The 9745-nt window shown below is 40.5% G+C and overlaps 1 protein-coding gene across 1 annotated transcript; it reads right to left on the minus strand.

Moving 5' to 3' along the window:
- Nucleotides 1-1505: 1505 nt before the first annotated feature.
- C2H13orf42 (chromosome 2 C13orf42 homolog) lies at nucleotides 1506-8833 on the minus strand. The gene is made up of 3 exons (XM_064641517.1): nucleotides 7743-8833; nucleotides 4352-4499; nucleotides 1506-3549 (listed from the first exon to the last, which is right to left on the minus strand). Exons 1-3 carry the CDS (start codon nucleotides 8154-8156, stop codon nucleotides 3308-3310), a joined length of 804 nt encoding a protein of 267 aa, XP_064497587.1. The 5' UTR covers nucleotides 8157-8833; the 3' UTR covers nucleotides 1506-3307.
- Nucleotides 8834-9745: the final 912 nt, after the last annotated feature.

A 9745-nucleotide genomic window follows, 5' to 3' on the forward strand; every position in this document is an offset into this window, starting at 1 on the left:
TCTTCTATATGGTTGGCATTGTCAAAACATCTATAGTAGGTGCTTTATTTCTAGGTTGCAATGCCTGAAAATAGATGGATGTTGCAGCAAGGTCATTTAGAGGACCTACCCATGGCGGAGAGAGTCCCTTTAGTGTCCGTGCAGAGAGCTCTGCCTCCAAAGCCATGAGTAAACAATTCAGAGCAGATGAGGAGCACCTTTGCAGGGAAACCAACTGCTCCTGGAAACTGTGTGGAAAGCGGCCTAAGGTAAGCCAGTGTTAGGCAGGGACATGGTTCTACCTCAGGTCTTGAGGTAATACAGAGGGTGCTGCTATCCACAGTAAACCTTTCTCTGAGGAGGCAGCTAACACTACGGATGGAAATGCTTCCCTTTCCTCTCTCCTGCTCTCTTTCTGCTTAATTGCCTGTTCTAGTATAGGTAGGATAAGACTCTTGAACCCTCAGCTCTCACCTCCCCAGAGAGTGCCTTAAGATGCAGGGGCTGCTCTCCATAGCTCTGCTGGAGCTGAGCCATATCCAGTGAGGAACATACAGGGCTAATATGCTAGAAGGAGAAGGAAGGTGCCTGCATTTATGGGATATGTGATGGAAAATGTTCTCAGAGAAAAAATGGTTTATTTTACTTGCTTAATTAAAATTTCCTAGGATGATAACTGGCTTGAAGTGACCTTTAAAAAAATGAAAGAAAATTGATCATAGGATTCAAATGGAAATTACAAATATGATTTCCTCCCTCTGTCTCTTATTCATAAAAAGGAACACAAATTTCACACTGGAGCTTCTGTGCTGGACAGCAGAGGGGACCCTCACCCTCTGTCACAGCCAGATGACTAGAGATGCCTCTGTTTTACAGGGACAGACAAGAGATCACGGGGAAGGTCAAACATGCTGAAGCAGTCTGGTTCTGCATATCACAATGCATTCTTAAAACAACAGGAAAAAGATCAGCTACTCCAATGCATAGAACCTTGGCACTACGAACATGAAACACAGGCCAGGGCAGAACAACATTGGAATCCTCTTTCTTCTTTCTTTTTCTTTGGTATTTTAATTACGCACATGCCCAATTCTGTTATAGTAACTTAAAAAAAATGGTAAGGTTTTCTGTCAGCCCTCATCCATGTTGCAGGTTCTAGTAGCAAAAAGATGCCCACACACTCAGTAAATTGTTCCTCAGCAACTTCAGCATGAGATTCTGCTTGGAGAGGGGTTTCAGGGAGACACGTTGCCAAAAAAATGTACAGATTTGAGCACTGTCCCCCTTGTCTCACACACACACAGAGCTGCAGCCTTGAGAGCTGCATGCCAGAACCTAGGGGTGTGTTTGCAACATGCTGTTCTCTGGCTATCCCACCTGGCTGAGAGGCCTTAAATGATCACACATCAAAGGTAGAACACTTTTAGACAGTTACAACATTCAGTTCAGGGCAGCCAGTACAGGACTGGAGAGGTACAAAGGCAGCAACACAGTATAGGGAATACAGATTATCATGAGAAGCACCAAGAGCAGGGAGACAAAATTTAGACCTTAATTTAAACTCTTCTTTAATATATATCAATTATATTGATTACACTGGTCAATTTCAAGAGGGTACACACTAAGCAAAGAGCAGCAAAAGCACTTCCAGAATTAATAGTGAAAGAATTCTTCTCTTCCCTTCACAAACACCACTAGAAAAAGAATCAAAATGCTTTAATCAAACAGGAGATGCCAGCTCTGAATGGAGGACCATATGGGTTTTTTGGCACTTTCCTATCTTATGACAGAAAGTGGCCTAGATCAGCAAGTTCTCAGAGGTACTTGCAGCTCATGGCAGAAATGCTGTCTGAATAACTCAGTCCCAAAGACTAGGAATACAAATCAACAAGAATTGCCACCTGCCAAATGTTCTGTGTGGCAGGCACAAGGTTTATGGAGGGTTTTTTATATCAGATGGGCTACATTGATGGCCAGTGCCTCAGGAAATTCACCCAAGCTTGTGGACAAAAAAACTACTGAACATAGAAACAAGAAACGAGTAGCGATTCACCAGCTGGTCATACCAGTGCCACCACAATCCATCTGTCACAGTCAAGCACCAACTGAACACCAGATGAAAAAAAAGAGTAAGTAAAGGCTTGATCCCAAACACCTCAGCAAATTCTTAAAACCAAGTGTGTGCTGGGGGATGTGGCTCAGATGGATTACTGTGATAGTAATGGAATTGCTGAAGAACCATAGCTAGTGTTTCCATAGGGTGCTGTCTCCTGGTCACTTTTTATGCATTTTTACATTGCTGTACATCAGTCAAACAAGTAGAGAATAGGTCTTAATAATTCCAAGTATCACATGGAAGACATGTCAGCTCTAAGATGAAGAGGAACACTTCCAGACTGTTTTTTTCCTAATATATAGTCTTTAATAATGAAGCAGTAGAATTACAAATATTGGGTATAATCTAAAGCTGATGTGGTGGCTTTGTCTGCAAATTATCTTCTGCCCTTGAGAACAACCTTCGCTCCAATTTATTCACAAAATGTTTTTCTCCAAGACATTAAGCTTTTCTAGTGTACACTGGGATGTCTAGATTCGGCAGTTGGGTGTTAAAATAGATGAAAATTAGCAGGTGGTGTAACCATATGAAAAAAGTTGTATATATTTTGGAGGCAGTGAATCCCTTGATGTATCCAAGAACAGAACCATCTCCAATAGCAAATAGAGTACAATATAGCTTGTTTTTTACAAAACACACTGGAGCAATTCCTCCAAACACAAGTTTCTAATTCTGATTACTTCACTGCAGCTCCTTTCTGCTTGTACCACAGTCTGATTGTATCTCAGTGCTGCTTATTCTCAGATCACAGAGTCAATAATGGCACATACAAATTTTCACAAGTAACAGAAGGAGAAAATTCTGCTTCACTGCTCTGAAGCTGGAAACACTGGTGCAAAAGTTCCAACATATTCACAGAATTCCTTGAAGTCCTTTACAGTACTGGAGTTAGAAGAAAAATTACTGCACCAGGCAATCTGAATCATTGCTTTCAATAACAGCACTAAAAAAAAGTCTTGTCAGATTGGAGTTCCCCCCAGGCTGAGTGACAAAGCAGTATTGTTAGGCACAATTAACTTGGTAAGTTAAACCCTCATATGTGTCCAAAGTCAGAATAGCCATGGCTTAAAATATGTTCCACACAAAGAATCTTCAGTGACTGCACACATCATTTCTACAGTGTAAGATATGGATCAGTAGGGGAAAAAAAAAGGCAAGTATTACATGCCCTATTTCATATATTCCCTTTTCAAGTGAAGAGGGAATATTCTTTCAACATTCCTTCTTACATGTTTTAGGTTTAAATTTTAAAGTGCTATATGCCCCTTCCACAGCTTTGGGCAAGTACATGGGATGTCTTTCCAACCTCTTCCTAGAGCCAGTGGTTCTCCGCTGGCTGTTTCTTTGAGATTGGTTTGCAGCCTTTGCATTTTGGGCAGTATCTTGTGAGTATCTCCGGGGAGCACGAAGGATCCAATTTGAATGCAAACTGTGTTCACTTGTACTGGTAGCAACTGAAAGACAGAAGATAATTCAGCATTAACCGTTTAACAGTGAAATTTTTGTATGCACGGGGGTCTGGGTCTTTCCTGGAGGTAATGAAAAGAAACCAACTCTGTTTCACTGCAGGATATCTCTTGAGATGAGATTCATCCTATCTAGTATTTCACTGCCTGCAGTATAAAGATGTATGTGAGAGCTAGTCCCTTCATACACACACCTAGTGCACAGCTAAGCCAACCTGTTTCAGATACTCCCCTTAGCCTGAAACAAAGACGAGAAACATCTATTTCTCTCCACTGATTATATAGGATAGATGATGACCTCAGATGGGCACATCTTCATTTATTTGGGCAATCCTATCCATTCTGTTGGAAACATACAGTTATTTAGCCTAATCTCTAAATTACTTCCATTTTGATTGTTGGAAAGAAAACACCCAGCCATTTCTCAGTGAGAAAAAAGAAAAACAGATGAAGAAAAAATATACTTTTTATAGTTCTCCTTCAAAGACAGCTTGGGGTAGAGATGCATGGGTGGAATTCAGCCCTGAGCAGAAGGCAAACACTTTTCCAGTACTACACATACTACATTTGCTCATGTAATGACTGCACATAAAGTAGTTGCACCCGTTCAACAAGGAACAAGTAATATATTACTGCAGTTTCACATACTGCATGCAGTGGTCCTATATTTGGGAAGAAACCTGGAGGACAATTGTGTCCATTAAATAAACAAACAAGATTGCACAATGCCACTCTTCCCTCTACCCTCTGCACACCAAAATCCATCATTTTTGACTGGTTTATAACGCACCATCAAAATCAACATCCACATTTGGCAAATCTGCATCAGGAACTCTCAGCCATCTCTCTGAATCCAGGTCTGCAATGACCGAGTCAAAGAAAGCTATTGCTTCTCTTACATCTGAACTGGGCTGTGGACCTTTTCTCTCCATGGATGCCTGTTGATCAGATAAAGGGGAAAAAAGTTAGCCACGGGTTGGGCACAATGACTTTTTAATGAGCAAACCGTATAAGGAAGATGCAAGTATTGTATTTCATTCCGTACTCCAGACTGTCAGTAAAGAAACACAGGTCCAGACTACTCCACAGTTTGCAGCCATCAAAGAAAGCAGGACAGCTGTCTAACAAACACCCATCTTATTACATGCTCAGCACCAAACATCTTCCACTTGAGCACTGCTAGCCCTGTGTTATAAAATCCCTCAGAATCCATGTATCAGTCCATTTAATTAGGTGACTAAGTGAAACCTGGGCTTTGTGGCCAAATTTATTCTGCCTAGCACTAAGCACCTAATGAGACACACATTAGAAATGTAGTCATGCAGGGTTCCTTCTGTAATTAATGCAGTGCTCCAGTACCTTCAGAAGATGAGTCAGGCCTTAAGTAGGCTGAACCCTCCTCTGCAGGCAGCTCTTTCTCTTAGCTGAAAAGGAATTGTAGGGTAACTTGGTTACTAATTTAAGCATCTTATTAAAATGCCTAGGTTAGGTAAAATGAATCCAGATTTAAATTGCTAAAGTCTTTTTGAAATGGAAAAGGGTGGTGTGCGCTAAAATATGAGTCATTCAACACTGTGATAATTCCCACAGGAAAGCCACAGAGTTTAAAAGTAGGAGCCTGTCTCGATAAAAAAGCAAATGTAGTCTGTAAATGCTGAAGCAATCATAAAACCTTGGCTAGCAATTCTGAAGATCCATATGGGATGAAAAATTCCTCCCAGGCTCTACCTAACAAAAGGACATATATTTTCCTTGCCATTCCAAGTTAGGTGTATTGTCAGGCTGCAATACCAGGTCAGGAAATTGCTACATTGGGTTTCAAACATGCAAGTAAGGGATACATATATGCCACATCTCTGAAGAACCAGCTTGTTCCCTATTCTGTGGAGGCAGAGAGATGAACTGATTCCCCTCCTGACATTATGGGTTGATTGACATCCTCTGAAGTGCTAAAAGATAGCTGTTACCACACATCTACTGAAAATAGTGACTGCTATTATGACTAAGCCCTTATTGGTTAAATGACATTTTAAAGAAATGTCTATGTACTTCCAGCATCTGACCCATCTCTCTATTCTTTTCTCCCACTAGACCCAAGTGGCACATTTTGAATCCATGGTCAGCCTTGTGGTTTAGGTCACAGGGATCTTTGAACTAAACTTCCCGTGAGGACAGGGTTGTCTGAACAAATTACCTTCCCATGAATCATGTAGCAGGTTAGAGAAAGAAGTGAATTTCCAGTGATAGGTAATTTAACACAAACAGGTAATTTGGGACAAAACCATTCAAGCCTGGTCATAAGACAAACCTTGCAATCTGTGAACATAAAATTTGTAGTTAGAAACCAGAATATTCCAGATTTTTTGAAGTCTTCTTGAATATGACCCTGCCATTTGTGTTGGCAAGAATGACTCATATGAATGGCATATCCTGCTGATGTCCCTGTCTGTTTCCAAGGGGACAATTCATGGAGTTATCATGTCAGTACCAGGACTGTTCATACATAAGGGCTAGCTGGCTATAGTCAGGTGACAGCAGTCTTAGCTTCAGACTGTGGGAGATGCACTTGTTTGCCAAAATCAAGTTAAGCTTTTGGCATTTTTCTTAAGCGGCATTTTCAGCAGCAAATCTCAGAAATTCATAAACCTGCTTGAAGTTTAGTTGTGCAGAATCTAACTCCCAGCCTCCTGATCCCTGATTTAAGTCCAGGGTTGGTCATGTACTAGTCTGCTACATCACTGCTCAGCTCTTCAGGGAATTGGCATGCTGTAAATCTCCCCTGCACCACTGACAGTGCACAAAGTCAGTTCACAAACCGTATCTATAGTGTTGAGATTTGTCTCCTGGCACCTGGCACCACCAGGCCACTCTCCTAGCTTTCAGTCATTCTCTATGGATGTTTCCCTGGTCTGAAATTACAACTTCTTTATAAAAACTATCTTCTCCAGCCCAGTGAACTGAGTTTTGTTTCCTATTATTATTCCTAGCTTCTGAGAGTCACCATTCAAAGTATTAAAAAGATTATATAAAACCTAACAAAACCAAGGGTGACCAAATGGGTAGTAGAACAAAACATAAAATTACAAAATTTACTACCTAGTCCTAAACTCGTGAGCATTGTCCTTTTGTTAAGTAATGCCTGCAATAGCTTAACAAATAGCTTCAGCCATTCTGACATTCTGCTGTGACAGAACATATAAATATGGCAGTAACATTTTGTTAAAGTCAACCTGGCCCAATCATTAAGTTAGACATACATCCTTCTTTCCACCATCCCCATTATTATCCAGTTTAAAGACTGGACTGGGTAACCTGTGAGTGTGCTGTCAAAGTCTTTTTTTATGGTCATGTTACCTAACAGATCATTCCATCTGCTGCAGTCCTTTGCTTTGTCCTTGCTGAATCAAGTCTAAAGTCAAAATAACCAGTGAACTATCTAGTGACGTACAACCTATAAAATGCAACCAGGAGGAAGCTTTTCTTTCTAGGATACATGTAGATAATCTGCACCAAAGATGATATTACAGTTTTATTTTTATGGTGTCATTACAGTAAAGGGTGAAGAACTACGCTTACCAACTTATTAATGAACAGAGAAAGGAGCACTTAGGAATTCCTCATGCCTTACAGCCTACCAGTAGAGTTTGCACTGGTGCTAAATGCAGCACTAACCAGCTAACTGACCAATCAGAAAAAAAAATTGTGTATGTTTCCATGAATTTATAATTATTTTGTGCAAGTAATTTTATGTCAATAAAAAGACTGCCAGGAAATCCAGGGCTTACTGCACTTGTCAGTCATTATCAGCTATAAATAATCATAGTAGAGAACTCTGATGCACTTAAGTAGTCTGTCAGAGCTTGCTTTTTCATAAGCATGTTTCATCATGTTTTCAAATACTTTCCATACTCTCATAACCCTTTCCTTTTCCTATTTTCACTCCCCCAACCCTTACCCTCCCCCCTCCCAAACATAGACACATACATTTCTTTCCATGACCAATTTTCTTTCTTAGTCTCACACTACTCAGAAAGAATCTTAAGGTATGTGGCAACATTTCAAATGCAAAAGTGAAAAAACAATGGCTAAAACCAGTAAAGCAGAAAATCAACATAGGTCATACAGTTTCAATGATTTTGTGGCTTAAGACCAAGCACATGGCAAAAGTTCTTGGAAATTACCTTAGAAGACTCTTTGGAAGGAAGTGGAATAAATGACTTCTTTCCAGTTTTGGATGATTTTGTAGACATTGGAGAAGCTGCAGCCATATGCATGGATTTCAAGTTATTGATGTTGTCAAGATATTTTTTCCTCAAGGCTAACAAATCCTGTAGGTACTTCAAGCAGTCCTGAGTCTTAGAGTACATCCAGTCTCTGTCTTCCTCTTTTGGCTGAAAACAAGAGTCGATGCTGGTTGTACTTCTGCATTTCTTTAGTGGTTCACTAACTTTTTCCTGCTCGCCTCCAAGGACATACATAGAAGTGCTGCGGATCAGTCTCACTGCAGAACCTGTGCCATCACAGTAAGGGATGTTATCTGCCACATTTCTTCTGTGAAAGTTGGGGTGAAAGATAGAATGGATCTTTTTGAACATAGTGTGTCACTTCCTTCTCTTTATACTCTTTCTCTTTCAGCTCCTTAATTTAACACTAGATTTGGTAATCAGTAGCTGTTACTTTTGCCCTCAGTAGATTAAAAAAAAATTACCACTTACTGAAGTGAGGAGAAAAAATAAGCCTATGGCTGCACCAATTGCTTTCAGTCTAGTACATTGTGAAGAGCATGATAGTAATGCAGAAGTTCTTTTTCTATTCCGTTTGTATCAGTGAAAGAGCTTTGTTCTTTCCTCGGTTTAAAATGTGGTTGAGGAGGTCAAATATCATGCTTTGAACTTTTCTTTGGCGCCTGGTCCCCATAAAAACCGTCAGCATCGAGGCAGAAATTCCCTCTTCCACGCTTCCTCGGCGCTCCTGGGTCCCCCTCGGCGCCTGCTGCCGCCGACCGGGGGGCGCCGGGCTCTGGCCGTGGTGCTGATCCTCTCCCGCCCGTCGCCCAGCATCCGTCCGCCTCTCGAGGCGCGGCCCGGAGGGATGTTGGTTTGGAAGAGCTTGTTGATGTTGGGATTAGCCCCGACAGGGACAAAAGTATTGAGTGGGGAAGAATAGTTTCTGTCGAGTGAAGTTCAGCTGCTGAAAGAAGTCGCTCTGGGTTTCACCCGGCAGTAACCAGGAGATGGCTGGAGCCACCTGATACCATGACGCTACTAGGAACAAAGTGGATTCAGATGTCAGGCTCTATTACACTCAATACAAAGATGCCCAGTGCAAGGGATTCTGTAAAATTAAACACTCTTCCAAAGTACTTCTCTGGCAAAATATTGCAAACAAAACCCTAAGATTTTGTATCTTTCCATATCAGTCCTCCTCCTAGACTGATACAAGAACATTTAATACAGTGGTTCTGATGACTGTTTTTTGGCTGAAAACACTGAGAAAATAGGCTATTATTAGCATATTCAAGCATTACTAGTATTTGTAGTGTGTGCTTTAGAGTTAAGTAGATAGGGAATTTGTTCAGTTCTCACGACTAAGACAATCAACAACTATTTCAAAGCAAGCAGGAATGCCTAGAATTACCATGTTCAAAAAAATTTACATAAATGATCCTGCCCAAGCATTGAGTGCTTGAGAAAAATAATTATTTTGAAATCAAATTGATATCACCCTGAAAATGCTACTGAGCAAATTTCTGCTAAGGCCTCTGGAAGTGCCAGCTAAAGGCTTAAGCATCCTAAGATCTGTGGGATTTCAACAAGAAAGGTCGGTTCTAATATAAATTTGTGGCTTTTACCTCAGTAACTTTGATATACTGGATACTAAACATACATCATAACCATCTTAAAACAGGTACTTTGTTCCTTCTACTTACAGCTAAAGTTGAAATGTCCTTATAACATAACTAAAAATTGAGACAAACTAACTTTTTGCCACTTTTTCTGTCTTCTAATATTAGCAATTCCCACTACAGCTGAAAGTAGCCTAGAGGTTGTTCTGAAATACATTCAGCTGCTTGATATCTAGTACTTTTATAGGGATATTCCATTACTTATTTTCTACAAAGGTCTACTCAATCCCACAGCTAGGTAATAGATGAAGTTGTCTTTATGCTAACATAGACCTGTAG

The sequence above is a fragment of the Pseudopipra pipra genome, chromosome 2, assembly GCF_036250125.1.
Source record: "Pseudopipra pipra isolate bDixPip1 chromosome 2, bDixPip1.hap1, whole genome shotgun sequence".
NCBI lineage: Eukaryota > Metazoa > Chordata > Aves > Passeriformes > Pipridae > Pseudopipra > Pseudopipra pipra.

Bases quoted from the DNA above. Each gene is read 5' to 3' on its own strand.
- C2H13orf42 (XM_064641517.1), bottom strand. From the start codon at position 8,156: ATGTTCAAAAAGATCCATTCTATCTTTCACCCCAACTTTCACAGAAGA. The intron at 4,500-7,742 runs GTAATTTCCAAG...TCTGATCAACAG, and splicing joins CTTCCAAAGAGTCTTCTAAG to GCATCCATGGAGAGAAAAGG. The intron at 3,550-4,351 runs GTGCGTTATAAA...TCTGTCTTTCAG, and splicing joins TGTGGATGTTGATTTTGATG to TTGCTACCAGTACAAGTGAA.